The 23,758-nt window shown below is 39.8% G+C and overlaps 1 protein-coding gene across 13 annotated transcripts; it reads left to right on the forward strand.

The window, feature by feature from the left end:
* The first annotated feature begins 40 nt into the window (after nt 1-40).
* PALB2 (partner and localizer of BRCA2) lies at nt 41-23,069 on the forward strand. 13 transcript variants are annotated; one of them, XR_014072602.1, is made up of 13 exons: nt 41-236; nt 2,381-2,440; nt 2,575-2,677; nt 4,991-6,481; nt 8,826-9,637; nt 9,968-10,039; nt 11,982-12,143; nt 13,192-13,277; nt 13,537-13,698; nt 14,774-14,890; nt 17,371-17,458; nt 19,357-19,641; nt 22,575-23,069. XR_014072602.1 is itself a non-coding variant. In XM_081554498.1 (13 exons), the coding sequence occupies exons 4-13, from the start codon at nt 5,536-5,538 to the stop codon at nt 22,780-22,782; spliced, it is 2,802 nt and encodes a 933-aa protein (XP_081410624.1). In that variant the 5' UTR covers nt 41-1,424; nt 2,381-2,440; nt 2,575-2,677; nt 4,991-5,535; the 3' UTR covers nt 22,783-23,069. The 13 variants fall into 13 exon arrangements, 12 of the variants coding, with proteins under 12 accessions (XP_081410624.1, XP_081410616.1, XP_081410614.1 ...); XM_081554498.1 differs by having other exon boundaries at nt 41-1,424; nt 19,357-19,505; XM_081554490.1 differs by having other exon boundaries at nt 19,357-19,509.
* The last annotated feature ends 689 nt before the right edge of the window (nt 23,070-23,758 follow it).

Here is a 23,758-nt window from a genome sequence, read left to right on the forward strand (position 1 = left end):
AGCGGCGGCTGTGATTGGCCAGGTTTGTTGGCGCGCCCGTGCGGCGTGGGCTATCTGGCCGTGTGTTGTGGGGATCCCGGGCTCCCCAAACTTTTCCGGGGTTCCTTGGGACCCAGGGCCACCCGGGCTGTTTTTGTCCGCAGGCCTAGGGCCAGCGACGAATGCTCTTTTTGTTGGCCGCAGGCCAGATGGAAGAGCCTCCTGAGAAAACCCTCAGCTGTGAAGAGAAGGAAAAGGTGCCGGGGATGCGGGAAGGGTTGACTCGGATTTTGATCCCCCATCCCAGGATTTTAGGCTTATCTCTGCTTCCTTCGACCTCCCAAGGGCGGCAGTGACCTCTAACCTACGCTTTTCTCTGGATTGAGGGGGCGCAGGAAGTGAAAGTGTGGGAGAGCGCCGTGCTCCCTTGGTGGCGTTTAAAGAGCAAATTTCTTTACAGCAGAAATGCAAAAAAGTACAGAATGTAAAACTGTAGGTAAAGCTAAGGTCCCCTTTGACATCTTCCCCACCTCACCCTGCACACTGTCAGTTTTGGCTTCTCCCACCCCGCCCCGTCAAGTAAATCTCTCAACCCTCTGGACTTCAGATATTTTTGTGTGCCTGTGTGTGCATGTTGGGCGGGTGCTGGAGGTGTGGAGGGGCGTGTTTGTATTCTCTAATCACCAAAGAGTAATTATGTATTTTTGGGGAAGGTGAATGTTTATAAATGTTATGATCTAGATGGTTCTGCAATTTCCGTTTTGCTTCTCCGTGTTTAAAATCCACATTAGTCCTTGTTTGCTCCTTCTGCTCAGTCGCTTCAGTCGTGTCCGACTCTTTGCGACCCCCTGGACTGTAGCCCTCCAGTCTCATCCATGGAATTTTTCTGGCAGTGATACTGGAGTGGGTTGCCATGGCCTCCTCCAGGAGATCTTTCCAACCCAGGGATGGAACCGGCGTCATGTTTACTTACCTTTTTTTTAAATTATTTTTTAAATTCTGTATAGTATCCTACAAATGGAAGTGGCATCTTTTCTTTACATGTTTCTCTGCTGAGAGCCTTTTGTTTGCAGCTTTTGTTTCTACGACAGTGCTGCTCTGACTGGCCTTATACATGCCACCTTGTGCTTGTACAAGCAGACGTTGTTGTGGTTTTTAAAAAATATTTATTTGGCTGCCCCCCTCTTAGTTGTGGCAAATGGGATCTTCTATCTTCCTTGAGGCATGTGGGATCTAGTTACCTGACCCCAGCCTGCTGCATCGGGATGGCCAAGTCTTAGCCACTGAGCCACCAGGGAACTGACAGATGTTGTTAACTTGAATGTATCTTGCACTGGCTCTTCCAAGCATGGTGCTAAAACTCTTCATTCACCATAACTCATCAGTCCTCTCATCCCAGCCTGCCTTGCAGTGATGGTGGAAAAGTTCATTTACAAATCAACAAGGTAATTCTCAGATGTTGATAAGGGTGGTGATAAGTATGAAGCTGTGAGAAGAGGTTACGAGCACAGGCCCTAGAGCCGGACGGGATGATTTGAGTCATACCGGTTTTAAATTGTGTGATCTTGGACAAATTGCTTTCCATCTGATCTTTCCAAAGCTAGCTCTTTCCTCCATCAGGTCGGAGCTCATATGGTATTCCTCAGAAATGCCTCCCTGGCCACTGTCTCTAAAGTAGTGCACTCTCCTGTATCGCAGACACCCTCCCATCGCTCTGTTTGTCTGGGTATTGATTACCACATGAAATCATCTTACCTGTTTGTTTTCTTACTGTCTGTATCCCTCACTGTATGTAAGCTGCCCACAAGCAGTGGCCTTGACCCCTCTGTAGATGTTGCACCTGGAACTATAACCGACATAGTGGACATCAGTTATTGTTCTTGGTGCTGGAGATACCTGGGTCAATAACTGACTCATAAGTTGAATGACTGTCTGAGGATGATAGCCCCTGCTACCTTCAAGGATCTCACAGTGAAGTAGGAGGAAACAGAGAAGTAAACAGACAGTATGTATAATAAGTACTGTGATAAAGCAAGCACAGAGGAGAGGTGGAATCCTAACTTGGATTTGGAGGACTTAGAAGTTTGGAAACTTAGAAACTTCCTTAGAAGTTTCCCACAGGAAAATAAAAATCTAAGCTTAGGCTTGAGGAATCAGGAATTAGCAAAGTAAGTTGGGGAGAGTTGCTCCAGGTGATAGGAACAAGTTATGCAGAGATGCATTAGAGAACTTGATGTTTTGTGAGAACTGAAAGTAGACTGAGACAGTGCCACTTCCTCCCCACCTCCAGCTGAGAGACCTGCTGACCACTGCACACTGGTGTCTAACAGGCACTGCATCCCTTCTCTCTAATGCCTTCTTTCCACCTGCTTAGTTTTGTTTGGTGTTTTTCCTCTTCCAGTTGAAAGAAAAATTAGCATTCCTGAGAAGGGAATACACCAAGACATTGGCCCGCCTTCAAGTAAGTAAATCACATTCTCTCAAGTTGGTGTTAATGCCACAAAGTATGTAGAGACAGCTCTTTATTTAAGCTGTTAACAAAAATTTATTTCTTTTTCATAAAGTTGTTTTTTGAGCTGCTTTTGTTTTCTCTAGCGTGCCCGAAGAGCCGAGAAGTTTAAAAATTCTGTTAGGAGAACAGTGGAAGAACAAGATTCCTCGCTCCAGCAGGAAGTTTCAACACAGCTAACCCACACAGGTAAAGCTAGCCCATTCTCTTACGCTTTTTTTATTGCTCATTTCCCACCTAGATTTGCCTGTAGTTCTTTTTTTAAATACATTTATTTATTTGGCTGCATTGAGTCTTAGTTGTGGCACACAGGATTTTCGTTGGGGCACACAGGTTTAGTTGTCCCTTGTCGTGGGGGATCTTAGTTCCCCGACCAAGGAGCAAACCCACATCCTCTGCCTTGGAAAGCAGATTCTTAACCACTGGACCACCAGGGAAATCCCCTGGCTGTGGTTCTTTTTCTCACAATCAGAAGATAAGGAGTAACAGTAGACTGCTTAAAGTCTACAGTTCATTGCTTTTTTGTATAACCATCATCAAGATTGTATAACCATCATCACTGTCTTAATTCCAAAACATTTTCACCACCTCAAAGAAAAACCCTGTACCCATCCTACGCTTAACCCCTGGACAACTACTAATCTGCTTTTTGTCTCTGAATTTTCCTATTCTGGACATTTCATATAGATGGAACCATACAAAATGTGGCCTTTTGTGACTCTCTTCTTTCGCTTGGCATAATGTTTTCAACCTTTATTCATCGATCTATACATTCATCTAAGCGTGCATCAGTACTTCATTCCTTTTTACAGTTGAGTAATATTTCATTTCCCTTCATGGATCACAGCCTTGTGGTGAAGGGGCTTGTGTAACTCAATGAAGCTATGAGCCATAATATAATATGATATGATATAATTCGTATATCTGTTCATCAGTTAATGGACACTTGAGTTGTTTCTACTTTTTGGCTATTATAAATTTTGGCTTTTATGCTGCTATGAAGATTCATGTACAAGTTGTTTGTGTGGACATATATTTTCAGTTCTCTCCATATGTACCTAGGAGTGGAATTTCTGGATCATATGAAAATTCTGTGTTTAATTTTGAGGAACTATCAAACTGTTTTCTACAGTGACTGTACCATTTTACATTCCTACTACAATGCACAAGAGTTTTCAGTCTCTCCACATCCTTGTTAATACTTGTGATTTTCTATTTTTAAAATTATAACTGTTCTGATAGATATGAAGTGGTATCTAATCGTGGTTTTGATTTGCATTTCCTAGTGACTAATGATATTGAACATCTTTTCATGTGCTTGCATATCTTCTTTGGAGAAATATCTGTTTATTTTAATTAGGTTATTTGTCTTTTTATTGATGAGTTGTAAGTGTTCTTCATATATTCTAGCTATTGGACCCTTATCAGATACATGATTTGTAAATATTTTCTCCCATTCTGTGAGTGAGAAACTATACTTTATTTGGATTGCTTATTTAGTTGCTCTTTTTCTCTATTTTAACTTTTAGAAATTATATTTATTGCTTAAATATGGAAAGATGATTTGTTTTTTAGTTAAGTGTTTATATGTTCACAAAGATGAAAGTCTGGCTGGAAATACTTTAAAAAAAACAATGGTCATTTCTCGTGTTAAAAGTCAGCTAATTTATAATCATAAAATTGAAAGCTAATGAATAGAAAAGTGGCATGAAAATTACTTGAGCCCAAATAGGAACATGAAGTAAAAAATCAGGTGAGATATGGGGGAAATGGGGATATGTTGGTCAAAGGGCCAAGAGTGTACGGCGTGGTGACAGTAGTTAATAATACTGTAATGTATACTTGAAATTTGCTAAGAGAGCCGACCTTAAGTCTTCTCATCACACACAAAAAAAATCGTAGCTATGTGAAGTGATGGATGTGTCAGTTAGCTTGATTGTGCAGCGTTTCACAATGTATACGTATATCAAAACATCACTTTAACTATGTGCAATTGTTTTTTCTATGTGCAATTTTTATCTGTCAGTTGTAGTTCAGTAAAGTTTTAAAGAAGAAAAAGCCAAGAAAAGATGATTGCAATAAAGAATAATCTTTTTTTAATATTTGTAATTTATTTGGCTGCACCAGGTCTTAATTGCAGCATGTGAGATCTTTAATTGCAGCATGTGGAATATAGTTTGCTGACCAGGGATGAAACCTGGGCTCCCTGCATTGGGAACACAGACTCTTAGCCACTGGACCACCAGGGAAGTCCCAAAAGTAGATAATTGTTTAGTTTAAAAATCATTTTTCTAGCACAATTCCATTTTTGATACATTTACTTAATATTACTATAGTTCGTAAGATTATTAAAAACTTAAACTTTGATCTGCCTGAATGATATACCATTGACTTTCTTTTAAATAAATGTTTGGTAATATTTATATGTAATATTTGAAAATAAATATGGGGCAGTTTTTGTTTCATTTTAAAAATATTAACTATATAATTTTTCCTCCTCAGAACCTGAAAATAAAGTATCTCCTCATGACACGTTGCAAATCAACACCCATGTCGATGAAGAGACTGGAGAAAAGACACCCAGCTCACTTGACACTGAGCCTGCGTCGTTTAGCTCTGGATGCGTCTCAGTGGAACGATCACGCATACAAGGATCAGATGATAATCCGGAACATTTTCCTTTCAGGGTCGATGACCCTGATGCTAAGAAAAGGCAGAGTAAGCTGCTGGGGAGAAGAAAGAAAGAGGAGAGAGCATATATTTCACAGGAGAGAGAATCTCTCTATGACACTGATTCGCTCATACTCTCTGGAAAAAGACTAAAGGAACAGGAAGAAATCAATAGAGAAAATCCTAGAACACCTGTAACTGAACTAAGAACTTACCACCTTTCAAGTCCTAAGTCTGCCATTCCAAATTCTCCAGGACCAGTTACGGAAACTAATGTAGGGAGTGTATTAATTCTACCAAGCACCAAACCACAGAGAGATGTTGATGCCCTCCTTAGAGGAAATGATTTCCCCAGGGTGACTACTCTTCCTCTGCCTATGCCATCAGACAGCAGTAGCGGTCAGCGCCTCAGACACAAGCGTCCTAAAAGTAACTGCAAACTTACTACTCACAGCTTAAGAAACGTTAGCTCTGCTTCACCTGTAAACTTAGAGGTACAGAAGAAAAAAATGACTGTCTCTACAGATAACCCAGAGGTAAACAAAGCTGGAAGTACAAGTGGCCAGGCAGCTAGAAGTCCTAACTTAGAGGCAGATAATTCATGTTTTATAAATGAACTCACTTGTGATAACTTAGTGGAAAATGAAAACCAAAACTTAAAAGAACGAAATCACACAGAGATGTCTCTTAAATCTCCCAATGATGCTCTCGGTGGTAGAAATGAAAGTCTTCTGGAAAAAGAAGTTCTAAGTCAGTCTAAGAATCTTAGCCTGGAAGGAGTTTCTCCTGTTTCTGCAGAAGATCAGATACATTCTTGCACAGTGCTTGAAGGCCTTCTCTTTCCTGTGGAATATTACGTTAGGACAACACGGCGTATGTCAAGTTGCCAGAGGAAAGTAGCACTGGAGGCTGTAATTCAGAGTCATTTAGGTGTCAGAAAAAAGGGCTTTAAAAAGAAGAGTACGGATTCTGCTAAAAAATTAAACGTTTCCAACGAAGAAACTAAGCAAAGTGAAATTAAGGTGTCTGACACACATGCAGGACAACCAAGTTCAAGAAGTCCTCAGAAACTTCTCTCATTAACTGAAGTCAGCTCTCCCACTGGCTCCACAGAAGATGACTTTTCTAGGAAGAAATTTACCAAGCCATCAGGTAGAAAATGCAGAGGAAAAAGAAAGTCAGCGTGCACCTCTCCATTAGATCACCATGAACTACTTTTGCCAACTTCTGGCACATCAGGTGTTAATAAGTCCAAGGAAGAAATTGCCTTGCACAAAGATCAGAATGAAAAGGCAGTTATTCACAGTAAGAAGAGAGTTAAAGGTAAATTGAGATGTGGTTGATGGTGGTGGCTGGTGATGGTGGTAACTAACACTATATGCTCATCACTTTCTAAATGTTATATAGATACTAACTCACTGAATCATCAAGCCAACTGTACATGAGGCAGAATCTATTTTTTTTTATTACTTATTTATGTATTTGGCAGCACATGGAATCTTTTAGTTGCAGCATGTGGGATCTAGTTCCTTGACCAGGGGTCAAAACCAGGTACCCTGCATTGGGAGTGTGGAGTCTTAGCCACTAGACCACTGGAGAAGTTCCCAGAATCTATTTTTATCCTCACTTTACAGATGAGGAATTGAAGGCCAGGTGATCAAAATGCCTTTAAAGCCACAGGGTCAAGATTCACATCTGGCTGCATGGTGTCAGAGTTCACAAATATGGTTGAAAAAGTTGACAGAGGGAAAATGTATTGGATGTTTACCTAAAATTACTGTTTATTCAACTACAATACAGTCTTTTATCCATGGGGAGAAATAACTAATACAGGGAAGTATATTTGAAATGAAATCAATGTCAGAGTAAGAATCCACTGACAAACTCCCTTAGGAATGATTGTGTAATAAAATGCAACAGGTCTGAGCCACTTTGGGAAGTAAACTATCTAACAGTGTCTCTGAGGTTCACGGGACACAAGATTTTGAAGGATATAAAGTGACAAGTTATAATTTAAACTTCTTTATTCATTTACTCAGGAGTTGTATCTGATAAACTGAGCACAAAGTCTAGATAATTCACTCCAGTTCTGTATGAGAGGTCAGCAAACTTTCTATGAAGGGCCAAATAGACAATACAGTCTCTGTGCTGAGTCACAGCTATTCAAGTACAATGTGGAAGTAACCCTATACAATGTGTAAATGTGACTGTGTCTCAATAAAACTTTATTTACAAAAACAAGCAGCCAGCTTCTCTGTACCATTGGACAGGCTTTGACTTAGGAGCCACACTTTATTAATTAAATAGAAATGATAATCATGGGGACTCCACTGGTGGTCCATTAGCTAAGACTCCATATTCCCTGGTCAGGGAACTAGATCCCACGTGTAAACTTAAGAGAGTTCACATGCTGCAACTAAGACCCAGTACAGCCAAATAAATAAATTTAAAATATTTTTTAAAAATAATAATCATGACTTTTTAAATCATCATCTTTTATGCCAACAAGAAAGGAACTGGAAAGCAGGACAATCTAGTAATAAGCTTGAAATGTTCTTTTGTATACTTTGAAATAATCTACTGTGATTTCAGTAACCTACAGGTACGTAGAAAATTTTTTTTTCTTGAGGTGACCTTCATATAACATAGTTAACCGTTTTAAGTTAAGTGAGCAATTCAGTGGCATTTAGTTACATTCACAGTGTTTTATCACCATGACCCCTGTGTAGTTCCAAAACATTTTCATCATCCCAAAGGGAAACCCCATACCTGTTAAGCAGTTTCTCCCCATTTTCTCTCTTGACAGTCCTTGGCAACTACTAATCTGTATTCTGTCTCTGTGGATTTACTTATTTTGGGTGTTTTATATTAATGGAAGTATACAGTATGTGACCATTTGTGTCTGGCTGCTTTCCCTTACTTAGCTAGTTTTCGAGATTCATCCACATTGTAGCATATATCAGCACTTAATTCATTTTCATGGCTGAGTAATATTCCATTGTGTACGTGTAGCATGGCTCTCTTATCCATTTATGAGGTATTGGATGCAGCTACATTTTGAATTGAAGAAGGAAATGGCAACCCACTCCAGTATTCTTGCCTGGAGAATCCCAGGGACGGCGGAGCCTGGTGGGCTGCCATCTATGGGGTCGCACAGAGTCGGACACGACTGAAGCGACTTAGCAGCAGCAGCAGCACATTTTGAATGATACAGAGTTCTGTTGCTCGAAGTCTAATAAATTAATCTTTGTTTGAATAGGGGACTATGTTTTCTTCAGTGAGAAGAGCCAGGATTTTGTAGACTATACTCTGGTAGCCTGTTGGAATGATAGTTGTGGATCAGAAAGGACTTTAGAGATTCTTAACCCAGCTCCCTTAGAAGGGACAAGGGGAAATGAAGTGAATTTGACTTGCGCAGGATAACATAGCGAACCAGTGGCAGAGCTGGCACCAGACTGGTCCCAGCCAGCGCTGTCAGCACCACACTGGGTTTGGTCCTACAGAGGGAGAGCTGCTCATTAAGCACTAACCTATGTCTGATTGTTGAACTGTCCACAGAAGTTTTAGAGTCCTGGGTGGGAAAACACTACATGACGTTGGAGTGTAGAAACTCACTCTTTGTTGGGAATTGGTGAGTATCTGTTTCTGTTGTTGCTTTCTGTTTTAGGGAAGGAAGGTCATTGTCAAAAAGAGGACTCCCTTTCTTACAGTAATTACGCTTATTTCTCTTCGGATGATGCCTTCAGTGCTCCATTTCATAAGAACAAAATGCTAAGTTTAAAGCATCTGTCGTCTTTTCTCAAAGTCACAGACTTTCAGTTACCTGACAAAGACTTTGGGCCTCTTAAGCTTGAAAAACTGAAGTCCTGCTCAGAAAAGCTGATGGAGCCTTTTGGCTCAAAAGTACACGGAGAGGAACATCTTAAAGGGGAAAGTTATATTGTTGTGGAGGAACCAAGTCCTAAACAAAGCAATATAGAAAAGGAGGACGTGGAAGAGGAACTAATTATTCTACCAGGAAAAGCACATCCTAAAATGCCAAGCCAAAGAAGCCAGCCTCGGGGAAAGGACCTTTCTTCATCCATTTTACTTTTCACTCCTTTGAATACTGTTGCCTCTGATGATAATGACAGACTGACCACAGACCTGTGCTCACCCGCTTTCCCCATATTAGGCGCTACTCCAGCTTTTGGCTCCCAAGCCCACAGAGAAAAGGTGTCTGCAGAGGTGGTTGGACAAACCTGCTCTCCACCCCGTCTTTCTCACTTAAAAGCCGCAGTCAGCCTGGCTAGCAATCGTAAACAATGCAACAGCTGGAGCAGCCCCCCAAAATTAGATAGCAGCCAGCATGTGGCGGGAAGACCAGGACAGCCTTCCTGTGACCGTGACTCTGGTTCCCAAGCAACAACTCTGCCCACTGAGTCTTTCACCTACGAAGCAAGTCAGCTCCAGGAATCACGGAGATGTTCTGCTGAGCAGGTACAGACTGCATCCTTCATGAAATTTTCTGAAGGAGTGGAGTGTCTTAGTGAACATGGACTCAGTTCCTCAGTGTTTTAAAATGTTTTACCATGTTTCTTTGATATGACTTCACTGTAAATATTAAGTTCATTCTGGGGAAATTAGGATTAATTAAAATATATGTATTTGTAAGGGATGCTCTTCTCTTTGTTATTCATGAAGCTGTTGCGTTTGGAGCTTTGCTGCTGTTACAGAAAATAAAACATAGGAAATAGTTTGAAGAATGAGTGATACTGACAGATACCATATATAATTTATACATTAATGATGTGACTTTTGTTTCCACAGACTGAAATAGCAGAGATTCCTGCTTGGGATAGCTTAAACCCAGGCACCCTACAGCTGGTTTCAAAATTAAAGGTCAGAAGATTTATCTCTTGTGTCTTACATGCGAAAAATGCAATGAACTGGTAGGAAAATTCAGAAGAATTTGATCCTTGATAAAATAGATTCAGAAAAACATTTAAATTTTTTTCCGCAATATTTGCCTGTTATATATATTCTGAGATCTTCTAAAGAAGTTTTTATGTCAAGCTATTGCCAAGAAAAACTTAAGCTAGGGAGCTCGACTTGGTATCTTAAGATTAAATCAGGCATTTTGACAGAGACGGGTCATTCATGACTCTCCTACCCAAATAATATAGTATTTCTAGAAGAATCACTTACTGTATAAGAAAATGTGTAGCAGTTCTCGATTATAACATAGTGAATGGTTAATTTTCATAGGCTGTGTGATATATATGGTTCTGAGAAATATAAATAATATCCTGGTAAATCCTGTGAAATAAATTGAACCCATGTCCTGGTTAACTTTTTATACTTGAAATAGGATGGTACAGAGCAGGGGTCTTCAGTCTTACTACTGTTAACATTTGGGGCTGGATTATTCTCTCTTGTTGGGGACTGGCCTGTGCATTGTATGGTATTTAGCAACAACCATGGTCTCTACCAGTCACACCCCCTCCCCAGCAGTGATGACAGCAGTGTCTCCAGATATTGCTAACTCTCCCCCTTGGGGAAGGTTGCGAAATCACCCCTAATAGAGAACAACTGGTATAGAAAAAAATAGATTTAAATCCACATAAACTGTTTCTGCGGATCACTGGCTATGTGACCTGGCACAAATTGTTTAGCCTCTGAGCCCCAGATTCCTTTTCTGTAAAAAATACACTTAACGTTGTTTTGAACCTATTCTTAAATCAATTTTAATAACAGTTTCTTAAAGGAATCAGCCATTTCATTCATATTTTCAAATTTGTAGGTAAAAAGTTACTTGTTATTCTTATAGTTTTTGGTCTGTGTATGTACAGTTAAGCCTCTCTCTAAAGCCCCATTTCTAAAAGTGTTTGTTTTTTTTTTTAATTTATTTACTTTATTTTTGACTGTGCTGGGTCTTTGTTGCTATGCACAGGCTTTTCTATAGTTGCACTGAGCAGGGGGCTTCTCTCTAGTTGCAGGCCGTGGGCTCTCATTGTAGTGACTTCTCTTATTGTGGAGCCTGGGCTCTAGGGTGCATGGGCTTAGTTGACCTGCAGCATGTAGGATCTTCCTGGACCAGGGATCAAACTGGTGTCCCTTGCATTGCAAGATGTATTCTTAACCAGTGGACCACCAGGGAAGCCCTCTGAAAGCATTTTTTTTCATGCATCAGACTTAAGAGGTTTGTGCATTCTGTAAGTCTTCCCCAAAACCTAGTTTTTTGTTGTGTTGATTGTTAATTGAGTTTTTGGTTTCCTCTTTCATTTTTTTTCCTGTTTTTATTGTTAGTAAGTCCTTCTGTTTTTCATTGTGCTTATTTCATTGGTCTTTTACTAACTTCTTGAGCTGCTTGCTTACTTTATTTTTATCTGTATTAATTTTTTTATAAATATTAATACCTTTATAATTATAGGAGTTTTTTTAAGTACTGCTTTGGCCACCACATTTTGCATCTTCATTTAGAAATAGTATGTTGTTTCAGTTTTATTCCCTCTTCAACCTATGGGTGTTTCATTAGAATGTTTCATTTCCAAAGGTTCTTAAGGAACTAATGTTTCAATTAGTTCTATGGTCTTATGGTCTATTTTGATGGTTAAATCTGAATCTGTTCCAGTATGGAGCTACACTTTTTTAAATCTATCATTGTGAGTGTGTATGGGCATTTTTTGTAGTTATATAAAATCCACAAGTCTCTTTTGACCTGCATGAAAGTTTAATTACATTCAGTTGGTGTTTCATCTAATCCTTGTAATGCATCACTTTTCATGTTTATTCTGCCCCCAAGAATCCCTTTAACATCGTTGTTGTTGCCATTCTGTATCAGAATCCTTCAGGTTCTTGTTCTGTGGATGTGAGTGCCACGTGGTGGGAAATAGCTGGTTTCAAAGAGCCGTGTATCGTAACTGCTTGTGAATACGTCGTTTCTCTTTGGAAACCTCTGGATGCTTGGCAGTGGGAAAAAATTTATTCCTGGCACTTCACAGAGGTAAATCATAATCTTATAGATGAAAGAGATCTTTGCAATCATTTGCATGGTAATACAGATGGGCAGCTTACCAAAAATATGGGATCTGTGACTATGCAAGACAGAGCAGAGAAATGATGTTTTTTTCCCCAGTATTTCATTATGAAAATTTCAAAATATATGGGAAAGTGATATAGGGAGCACCCATATGCCCAGCATCTAGATTCTAAAGTTAATACCATGCTTTATCATATGTTTATCCAGAGGTGGATTTTTACATTGTACTTGCTGGAGAATCTTGAAATTTCCTGTCTATTCTGACTTCTAAACTTGCTGATACCTCTCACCAAAACATTATTTCTGCTTTTTTTCTAGCTGTAGTTTCTTCTGTCCTTGTCTACCTTTGTATATATTTTACATGGTTGCAGTCTGAATATGCTTAAAATTGTTAAGCCTGCCTTTTCTTAGTATATAAATATGTTTGCTTGTTTGTTTCTACATATTCTTCCTACTTGTTTATTTTGAATTTTATTTTTCCAGCTTTATTGAGGTATAGTTGACAAATGTAATGTATTCAAAGTGCATAGTGTGATGATTCAATGTACGTACACACTGTGAACGTTAATCAACCTATCACCTCACAGTTTCCTTTTTCCCTTGGTGAGAATGCTTAGGATCGACTGTCTTAGCAAATTTCATTCTCGTTCTCCAGTAAACCCACAGCCAGTAGCAGTGTGTTTGGCAGAAGGCTGCTCATAAATATTTGTTTAGTGCATCAACTTGTCTTACATGGTTGCATATTGTTCCATTCGTCCACATACCAGAATTTAATTATTCTCCCATTGCTAGAAGCATTTATTATGTTAAATAAATGCCACAGTAAACACTATCATGCACATAGCTTATTTGAGTTTACATCTTATAAAAAGAGGATGTTTGCTGAATGTTTTCACAGTTCTTCAAGTGTTTGAAACTAGGTACTAGAAAGAAATGTGACAAATGTTGGAAAATTTAGATTAATTAAAAATGAAATAGCAAATATAATTTTGGGCTCCTTTGTTTTATTTAGGTTCCGGTATTACAGATAGTTGTAGTGCCTGATGTTTGCAATCTTGTGTGTGTGGCTTTGGGAAATTTGGAAATCAGAGAAATCAGGTAAGTAATTCTCAAGGTGTGGTTTTTTTTTTCTTTACCTGGATCTTTGTCAGCTTGTTTTGAGTTTTAGTGCAAATTATAACCTAGGCTTGAATCTTGAAAGAATCTAAATTTAGGTCCAAAGAAAGATTCATTTTGAAAAAAGCTATCAATAGAGTGACATCCCTGACTAAAATTTCCTTTTAAAGTTTAAACCTAGTCTTCTCATATTAAAGGCTTGCTCCTGACTACTCTGCATTTGTCCTTATATTTGGTTTAGGGCACTACTTTGTTCTCCCGATGGTAAAAGTGAAAAGCAAGTGCTCCTGAGTTCTGGAAATATAAAAGCTGTGCTTGGCCTGGCAAAGAGGAGGCTCGTCAGTAGCAGTGGGACTCTTTGTGATCAGCAAGTCGAAATTACGACATTTGCCGAAGATGGAGGGTAAGCATTGAAGAAAAGCATTGGTTGATTTTACTATTAGATCAAAAATGATTTCCTCACAGGGCTTCAGAGAAAGTTGAATCAGTAGCATCTTGTTTTCTCTGCTGTATGTGTACTGCAGCAGGCTCTGCCTCTGTCCTGGGCTGTTACACAGAAGCAGTGTAAGGAGGTGGAGCCAGTCATGGCAGGGAAGAGGGCAGTGGAGCAGAGAGGCTCAGCAAGCGTGGTCTGTTCTTCAGTCTCCCTTGACCTCTCTATGTGTCCTTTAAGTGTTACAAATACCTCAAGATCCTGTACACTTACCTGGTTCCACATACTTGGTTTCCATTGCTTCAGGTACCATCTGAATCCTGGATGCTTGCAAACATATATTTCTAACTCTGAGCTCTTTCTCAACCTCTAGACTTGCTTGCCTATTTATTAGATATCTCATGGATACCTCAAATTGAACATGCTAAAAACAGAACTCATAGCATCTTCTATGTCTGTTGAATACTCATTACACTTTATTGTGATTATTTATCTGTCTTTTTAATAACAGAGGGCATGAACCTTGTTTGTCTTATTTATCCATGACCTGTTGCAGTTGCAACTGCACTGCAATAACACAGGCAAGAATTAAATAATCACTTGCTTAAATTAGGAAAGTGTTAGTGGAGATGGGGAGAAACAGTGGATTTGAGAGAGATGAGATAATAAAGTCATTAGGACCTGGTAATTGAGTAAATAGAGAGGAAAGAGTTAAGGATAAAGTCCAAGTTTCAGGGTTGCTCACCTGGGTAGGTGGTGGAACAGTTAATTGAGATAACAGTGCTGAAAGAAACAGGTTTAAAGAGAGCTGGTACGTTTAATTTTGGATATGATGAATTTGAGGTGCTCACAATATATCCAGGTAGATAATATGAAAGTATATGTTCATTGTACAATGTTTAGAATACACATGTTTTCTGGGTGAATTTTTTTTTTCTGTCATTAGGTTAGTGTCTATTATGCATTGTTCAATAGTGTGCAGAAGGGCTGCTTAGAAACTGCTTTGGTATAAAAGGCTTGATTTTTAATACTGTTTTTAATGCAGAAGCAAAGAAAAACAGCATTTGATGTCCCCTGAAGAGACCATACTAACTTTTGCTGAGGTTCAAGGGATGCAGGAAGCTCTGCTTGGTACCACTATAATGAACAACATTGTTATTTGGTAAGCTTCCCCTTGAGAGCCCTATTTTCCTCATCTGTAATATAAGGATATACCTCTAATTTCACAGGATTATTAAGATTAAGAAACTGTAAATATGATTGTGTTATTGTTTGTTTACTGTCAGATGCTATATACTTAATGAGAACATCATATTAATTCAAGTCCAAGCAGACTACTTTAAGTGAAATTTAATTGTTGTCAAAAATGTGCTCTTTCTGGTTAATAGCTGAGTAGCTTTCTGAGATTAACTCTTCTGCTTCAAATACCTGTGAATTCTGTGCAAAGGGTAGAAAACACTATCTGAAAGCATTAAAGAAGGAGAAAAAAATATATACTGGAGGAAGCTCAATACATAGAGGAAGGAAATGTCACTGGGCAAGTTTCCTGTTTGAAGATGAGGGCCCAGTCTGCACACTTGGTTACAGAAAACCTTCTGTCCTGCTGCCTTAAAGGACCAAAGGGTAGAAATCAAGGTGATTGCAGTAGCTAGAAAGCAAGAAAGAAAAATCCCGAAAAATAGCTAGAGAAGGAGCCCTGAGCTCTAGTTAAATATCTGGCTGACCTTTAACTGCATACCTGCATTGTTCACTAATATGCAGAAGGGCTGCTTAGAAACTGCTTTGGTAGAAAAGGCTTGATTTTTAATACTGTTTTTAAAGCAGAAGCAAAGAAAAGGTAAAGCAAAGAGAACTGAACTGGGTTTTAAGCATTTAGAATTTGAGTTTAGCCAGTTTAACTGTTGACTAGAGTTAAAAACAAAATCAGTATTCTTCAGAGGAGCAGAATGCAGAGTTTATATGATGTGTCGTTGTGTCTAGAATACAATCCAAAATGACTGGATGTGTAAAGCTTGTTTGATTAGATGATTCAAAATAGGGAAATGATAGTCGAAGAGTCCCCAGCCACCTCTTTCTGACCGCAGGGGAGAGCCACACCAGGCCTTTTCACTTGCAAGGTTAATTTGTGGTGGAAGAGATTGATTTTTTTTCTCAAAAGACGATCCATTAATTATTCCCTTGAGGCCAGAATGGGTCTTGTTGAGAGAACGTTATGAGTGTCATTCCTACGTGCCTGTTCTGCATTGTTCAACCGTAACCCTCTAGGAATAAACTAGGCAAGTGTGGCCCCTGAGAGAAACTTTGTCCCCCCACGAGGGAGCCTCTGGAGTTTGACCCTGACCTAATCTATCAGGTTTCCACTTTTGGCACTTGCCTCGGGGTTTCTGCACGTAGGTCTTATTTCAGACAACCGTTCTTCGTAAAAGTTGTCTTTTCTGTTCTTTCTGCTGTTTCTGTAGTCTGGCCCTTCATTGTCTGGCTCCTAAACTATTAATATAATCTAGTGATTAGTCTCAATACTCAACCTCCAGATTATATTTTATACTATCACTTTATAAATACTCATGCTCCCATCCCTCCTCCTCCCCCTCAAATAAAACCTTCAGTGAGGTCCATGTTTGTTTTCTCCAGCTTCCATTTCTCTAATGTTTCATTACAAAAATTCTTTTCCAGCTGTTCCCTACTCTTTCCCTCTTTTCATTCCATCCTTCAGTTTTCCTCCTTTCTAATAATAGCCTTTTGGCATTTTGTAGATAAGGGATCACAGTGGCATTCGAGGCTGGGAAGGGACTATTCTTAGAGCTTCTAAGTATCAGTTTAAGTTCTAAGTTTAAGGGGATATATTCAGCCCCACAGTTGCCTTAAGTTCTGTTGCAGCGCCTCAGTGCTTCCCTGGTGGTCCAGTGCTTAAGACTCTGGGCTTCCACTGCAGGGCGCGTGGGTTCTGTCTCTGGTTGGGGAACTAAGATCCCACATGCCATGTGGCACAGCCAAAAAACCGAGGGTTTCTCATAAGTGGAGTCACATGGTAGAACAGTTAATCAGTGTCACACATCCTCAATAGAACTAAGGAGTGGTTCCAACAAACTATTTTTTCTTTATATTCACCCTCTTCAGTCTTCCTTTTTCCATTTTTTATTCCATCTCAGTCTTCTCTTTTCTCTCTGTTATCTTAGTCTAGCTCTAGTATTAACATACTATAGAGAGATAATTATAAGTCTGTTTTAGGTGTAGTTTCTCTCCTAACCAAATTTGGTTTCCTGGCCATTGACTTACATGGAAAAATTTAGACATATAACAAGAAGGGTGATAAAATCATAATGACAGAGCCATGCCATGTGCCTAATTTCAATACAAGTGAAATGAGATCCTGGAAAACCTTTCTCCTGGCATTTGAAAAGATTTATCCCTAATTGCATAGCAGGTTCAATCTAAAGCTAAACTATCAAATTACACTATTGGCAAAGTTAAACTGTAGTTTTATTTTTAGCTAACTCGGTGGCTAATCAAAACTAGGGTCCTGTGTCCCTTAGTTTTTCCCTTGGTCACCTCCTGAAGGATGCTGTGATACATAAGAGAATATTACGTGAAAACCAGTTTGTTGGAAGAATGATATGAGCTTATTTATTTTTGGTGTCCAAGGAACTTAAAAACTGGTCAGCTCTTGAAAAAGATGCACATCGATGATTCCTACCAAGCTTCAGTCTGTCACAAAGCTTACTCTGAAATGGTAAGTCATGATCTGCTGGGAGCACTTTGTGTCTAGTCTGTGTGTTACTGTTGGTCTCACTGAGTGAGAGTGATAACTTAGTAAGTCATAATTACTGGGCCCTCTCTGGTGCCTATTTTTTTCAAAATTGGATAGCACTGCTTGCTCTTTCTTGAAATTTATGAGTGCATATAAGTGATGGTACAGTATGGGTAGAATTTCTGACTGTATGACTTACGGGCAAACCTTGGTTTCCACACTGTACTTAGAAATGATATGCTGATTTTCAGATCTGGCTCCCGGCCACATTGCCATAAATGATTTATGATGTGAATGAATCCCCTTAGGAAGGGAGATTAAATGGTCCTAGACATGTTTTTCTCTCAGGCTTTAACACTCCTGTATAGAAACAAACACAGCTTCTTAGCCGCTGTGTCAGTAGACTTGGCTTACAGTCAGGTTTTAACATCTGAACAGGCTGAAGGCACTTGTCCAGGAGTCAGAGGTAACTGCCTGAGTAACAGGGACTGCTGAGTCACAAACAGAGGCAGAAGCAGCCCGCTCAGCGCTGAGCGGAGACTGACTTGCCCAGCCGCAGTGGCAGCCCTGTGATCATCAGCACCCGCAGGCTCTGAACACAAAAAGTGCATCTCCCTCTAGCCTAGCAACTTCTGTGGAAATGAACTCAACAGTTGTGTGATCTTAGATAACCTATCACATCATCTTGGGGCTAACTTTCTTTATTCTAAAATAAGAGGGTTAAATTCATCTCTGGAATGATTAAATACACCTACTAAGCATTTAAATAATCTTACATTTTTGTTATTAGATTGATACCTATTTGATATTAAAACATTTAATGCAGAAGTGTGTGATATAGGAAGTAAAATGTCACCATGAAGCCGACCTCCAGAAATAATAGTTAATATTTCAGTATAGGAATTGGCAAACGTTTTCTGTGAAGGGCCAGATAGTAAATATTTTCAGTTTTGCAGGCCATGTGGTCTCTGTCACAACTCCTTTACCACTACAGCCCCAGGTCAGCCAGAGGTAACATATAAACAAATCACGTGACTAACAACCAATGAATTATAATGGTAATTAATTCTCCTTATAAGAATTCGGTCATTACAGAAATGTGTGAATTAGAAATGAATGTTATTAATCCTAAGATGGCCCAGTAATTAATTTTTCTCATTTTCCACCCTGAAATAATTACTTTCCCATTTTACCCCCTAAAATAATTTCCCATTTTACCCCTGAAATAATGACTTTCAACAATATACATGTGTGTATATACATATGTGTGACATACATATTTTCATACACAAAGTTGTTATTTTTAGAACATGTAATTTTAAAGTGGTGGGAGGTCTGTAACACATTTTCCCACAGAAACAACCATAGGTGATGGTGCCTTTTTTGGGTCTTTTTTAGTCTGTAAGTAAATAGGCTATTGCAAACTGGCCTGAAAGTCCTGTCACCACTGAAAAGATTGTTTTTATGGGAAAATGTGTCCAAATTTTCAAAAACCAACTTACAGGTGAACATTTCTGGTTTGAAGACTCCCTCCAGGTGTTTCTGTGCCCTCTTTTCTTAACGCCAGCGTTTCCCCAAGTGGATGGCATGAATGTTAGTAGGCTCTAAAGTTGAGGAAGCTGGTAAGTCAGCTAGATTCATACCTGCAAAGACTGGCTATAAAGTCGTGGGGACCCCTGTGCTGGAGAAGCCCAAAGTCCAGCTCAGTGGTCCTCTCAGAGGTTCTGCCTGAAAGAGAGTGATCCAGGGGTTAAATCCTCGAGACTTAAGAGTCTGTTGGCCGTTCCTGTGATTCTGTAGTTTTGTCTCTGCCAATGCTTTCTTTTCCTCCCACATACTCTTGATGATTTATTTGGTCATTAATTTTTCTCCTACATCAGGGGCTCCTGTTTGTTGTTCTGAGTCACCCTTGCGCCAAAGAGAACGAGTTATTGGGAAGCCCTGTGTTTCAGCTGATTGTGATCAACCCAAAGACAACCCTGAGTATGGGTGTGATGCTCTACTGCCTTCCTCACGGGCAAGCGGGAAGGCAAGTGTGTGATTGCCGTCTAATGAGTGTGACATTGTGAGAAACATCTGTGCAAATACAGAAACCAGATATTTTTCTGTGACTGACATGAATGGAAACATGAAATACTACGGATCATGGTAAAGAATACTAAGAAGTAGGTTGAAGTGTGAAGTTTACTAGATCTGAGTCAAACTTCAGATTCCCTCCATCCTGTGATTGCCCACCAGTATGGCACCAGATAGGTATTTTATGTATAGTCCAGCCTTGTTTTTCCACACACCAAAACACTTCAGAGTAATTAATATTCTCTACAAGAAACTTATCATTTATGTTCTTTCCATAAAAGTTAAATTAAGGAATTTTTAAATGCACTTAAGAAGATCCCTTAGACTTCCCTGGTGGTACAGTGGATAGGAATCCACCTGCCCATACAGAAAACCCAAGTTCAATCCCTGGCCTGTGCTGCAACTACTGAGCCCGCTGCCTAGAGCCTGTGCTCTGCAGCAAGAGAAGCCCCACAATAAGAAACTCACCCACCACAACTAAGAGTAGCCCCTGCTTGCCGCAACTGCAGAAAGCCTGCATGTAGCAACAGAAAGACCCAGCGCAGCCAAAAATAAAATAAACAATTTTTTTAAAAAAAGAAGATATATGTACTTTAAAATATTGACTGTACCTCCATCATGTAGGCAGTTGATATTTATCTTTTGATAAATATTTTATCTGTTGACTGATGAGAAGATCTATTTACCAATGCCAGTTACATCCCAACAGTTTTCTGAGCTATATAAAGCTCTTTAGTAGTGCTAGTATTCTTATGTGGATCAAGCAACATTGAAGGTATCATTTCAAAATACTCCTTTTATTAATGTTTGAAAATAGACCTAGTAAATCAGGATCACAAAGTTTAGTAACTCACAAGGGTAAGCAACCTTGATGGTTGCAATGTGTGTTTCTCCTTCTTTGGATCTTGTGCAAAGCTTGCTAGGTGATGCATGTTCTAAAAGTCCCTCTCCTTGTGTACTTAGCCAGCTTTGGCATTTCTGCAAGTGTTCTTGGCTCAACAAGAACCTCGAAACTCTCATCTGTAATATGTGCTTGCATAACACTTGTTTTCTTGAATATAAAGAGAGAAGCATAGTCATTGGCCCAAAAATTGAAGATACATGAAACTACTAGGTCAAGCATTTCTTTTGTCCCTTTTCAAACCTATTTGTTTAGCAAATCTTGAAAGCCTATTTGGTGCCAGTCCTGTAGAAAGCACTACTGTTTCTAATCTCATGGAAGTTAGAAAACTGGTGAGCTCAGGTATTTGAGCACAAGTCACCTGTTCTTGTTTGCTTGGCCCTTACAGTAAATCCTTCTCTGCTCAAAAAAAGAAAAGAAAAAAGAAACATTTTTTTTTGCTGTTTGGTGCACATAATGCTAGGAGGCTTGCACTGTTTGGGATGGAAGGGCACTTTAATTGGCAGTGGAGGGTTGGGGAGAGACTGTCAAGGAAAACGTTATGGATTTTCAAAAGATGAGCTAAGAGACAGCTACACAAAGTTGAGTGCAAAAAAAAACAGTTGGGTGTGAGCCAGGGATAAAATATATTATTCAGTTCACTCAGAATATTCATTTAGGCTTGACTGTGTACCAGGCCCTCTACAAGGCACTGGTGATGTGGCAGTGAGGAATAATTAATTTTTATTAAGGATTTCTTAAATCACTGTGACCGATGACTGCAGCCATGAAATTAAAAGGCGCTTACTCCTTGGAAGAAAAGCTATGATAAACCTAGACAGCATATTAAAAAACAGACATTACTTTGCCGACAAAGGTCCATCTAGTCAAAGCTGTGGTTTTTCCAGTAGTCGTATGGATGTGAGAGTTGGAACATAAAAAAGGCTGAGCGCCAAAGAATTGATGCTATCAAACTGTGGTGCTGGAGAAGACTCATGAGTGTCCCGTGGATCAAACCAGTCAATCCTGAAGGAAATCTGTCCTGAATATTCATTGGAAGGACTGATGCTGAAGCTGAAGCTCCAGTACTTTGGACACCTGATGCGAAGAACTGACTCATTTGAAAAGACCCTGATGCTGGGAAAGACTGAGGGCAGGAGGAGAAGGGGACGACAGAGGACAAGATGGTTGGATGGCATCACCAACTCAATGAACATGAGTTGGACCAAGCTCCAGGAGATGGTGAAGGACAGGGAAACCTGGCATGCTGCAGTCCGTGGGGTCGCAAAGAGTCGGACACAACTGAGCGACTGAACAACAAAGCATTTCTTATGTGTTAAGTACTGCACTAACCTCTTTATATCAACTGTTTTATTAAATTTCAAAGCAGTTCTATGAAGTAGATACTCATATCGTCTATCTCTATTTTACTGATGAAGTTAAATAACTGCAAGCGTCACACATCTCTTACATTGTTAGAATTCAGACCCCAGTACCTTCCCAGATTGGCATTCTTTCAAACCCCGGTAGCTGACTGCAGATCCCTGTCTTAAACAAGACAACCAGATTTGTTTCATGATGTTTGCATTTTCTGTGGGACAGACAGCCCCCAAATATGGAAACAAGAGAATCTCACATTTATATTCTTACAAATATGGAAGCAAACAATCTCACATTGCTGTGAAGGTAAAAAGAAGGTGCTGCAATAGACAGGGAGCAGAGTGTATATGTGTGTGCACTGTCAGATTGCTGAATAGGTGTGACTTTTCTATTTGGATGACAGGCCTGAACAATGACCAAAATCCAGCCAGGCTATGCCCTGGGGTTAGACCTGTCAAGGAGAGGGACAAGCAAAAGCAAAGACACCAAGGTGACGCCAAGCTCGGCTGGTTTGACGATTGGAAACAGGCCCCTGTGAGCTGGTGTGAGGAGATACAAAGGTGCATCAAAGAGACAGGCAAGGCCTCCAAGTGATCATAGCCAGCAGTCCTAGGATTGCACGTGGACACATTTGTATTCCCACGTGTCTTTGTTCTTGTTGCTTTAGAGACCATGGTTTTGGCCTGTTTTTGTTTTGATTTTTTTGTTTGTTTTTTGTGTTAGATATGTGATTTGAATTGTCTCTTCTCTGCTTCCTGCTAGGTTCCTGGAAGGCGACGTGAAAGACCATTTCGCAGCAGCAGTATTGACTTCTGGAACCATTGCCATTTGGGACTTACTCCTGGGTCACTGCACTGCTCTCCTTCCGCCTGTCTCTGGCCAAAATTGGTCTTTCGTTAAATGGTCAGGTACAGATTCTCATTTGTTGGCTGGACAAAAAGATGGGAATATATTTGTATACCGCTACTAAAAAGTTAGGGTAACCTGGAAAACACAGTGTTCTGGGTATTTTTGGCCTCTTAGTACTCTTTGAAGTTGCTACTTTAAAGGAGACTATTTGAAAGAGTTTTAAAACACTTACCTGTGTTCATTCTGACAGACTGTGTTCCGATGGTGACGGCACTACTGATCTTGAATGCTCATTTGTATTTACTGGGTATATACATGGATTTTTGTGATTGCTCACGTTTGCTCATTTCCTTTTAAAGGTATATGTACATAAAGCTTGAAATGTTAATAAATATTTATTTTGATACATCCTGTTTGGCATATTTTTTCCTATCCTGTAAAGATGATTTTCAGAAACAAGAACTAATTATTTTACAGCTAGAATACTTAGTCAGTGATGCTTACACAGTAAATCTCAGTTAACTTAGTGTACTAATATGCAATATACTTTTGTTTTTCACTGCACTAAGTCTTCGTTGCTACACATGGGTTTTCTTTAGTTGTGGCAAGCAGGGGCTACTCTCTAGTTGGGGCGCTTGGGCTTTTCATCCATGTGGCTTCTCTTATTGTAGAGCACAAGCTTTAGAGCTCAGCCTTCACTAGTTGTGGTGCGTGGGCTTAGTTGCCCCACAGCAGGTGAAATCTCAGATCAGGGATCAAACCCGCTTCCCCTGCATTGGCACATGGATTCTTAACCACTGGACTGCCAGGGAAACAAGTGAAAGTCACTCAGTCATGTCCAACTCTTTGTGACCCCATGGACTATACAGTCCATGGAATTCTCCAGGCCAGAATACTAGCATAGGTAGCCTTTCTCTTCTCCAGGGCATCTTCCCAACCCAGGGATCGCACCCAGGTCTCCCGCATTGCAGGCAGATTCTTTACCAGCTGAGCCACAAAGGAACCCCAAGAATACTGGAGTGGGTAGCCTATCCCTTCTCCAGGCGGATCTTCCCAACCCAGGAATTGAACCGGGGTCTCTTGCATTGCAGGCAGAT

The sequence above is a fragment of the Giraffa tippelskirchi genome, chromosome 13, assembly GCF_054371585.1.
Source record: "Giraffa tippelskirchi isolate mGirTip1 chromosome 13, T2T-mGirTip1v1.2.pri, whole genome shotgun sequence".
In the NCBI taxonomy this organism is placed as follows: domain Eukaryota; kingdom Metazoa; phylum Chordata; class Mammalia; order Artiodactyla; family Giraffidae; genus Giraffa; species Giraffa tippelskirchi.

Excerpts from the sequence above, each read along its gene's own strand:
- PALB2 (XM_081554488.1), top strand. The coding sequence starts at position 162 with ATGCTCTTTTTGTTGGCCGCAGGCCAGATGGAAGAGCCTCCTGAGAAA. Across the intron at positions 6,482-8,825 it reads CAGTAAGAAGAGAGTTAAAG|GGAAGGAAGGTCATTGTCAA; the intron begins GTAAATTGAGAT and ends TTTCTGTTTTAG. Across the intron at positions 13,278-13,536 it reads TTGGAAATCAGAGAAATCAG|GGCACTACTTTGTTCTCCCG; the intron begins GTAAGTAATTCT and ends TATTTGGTTTAG.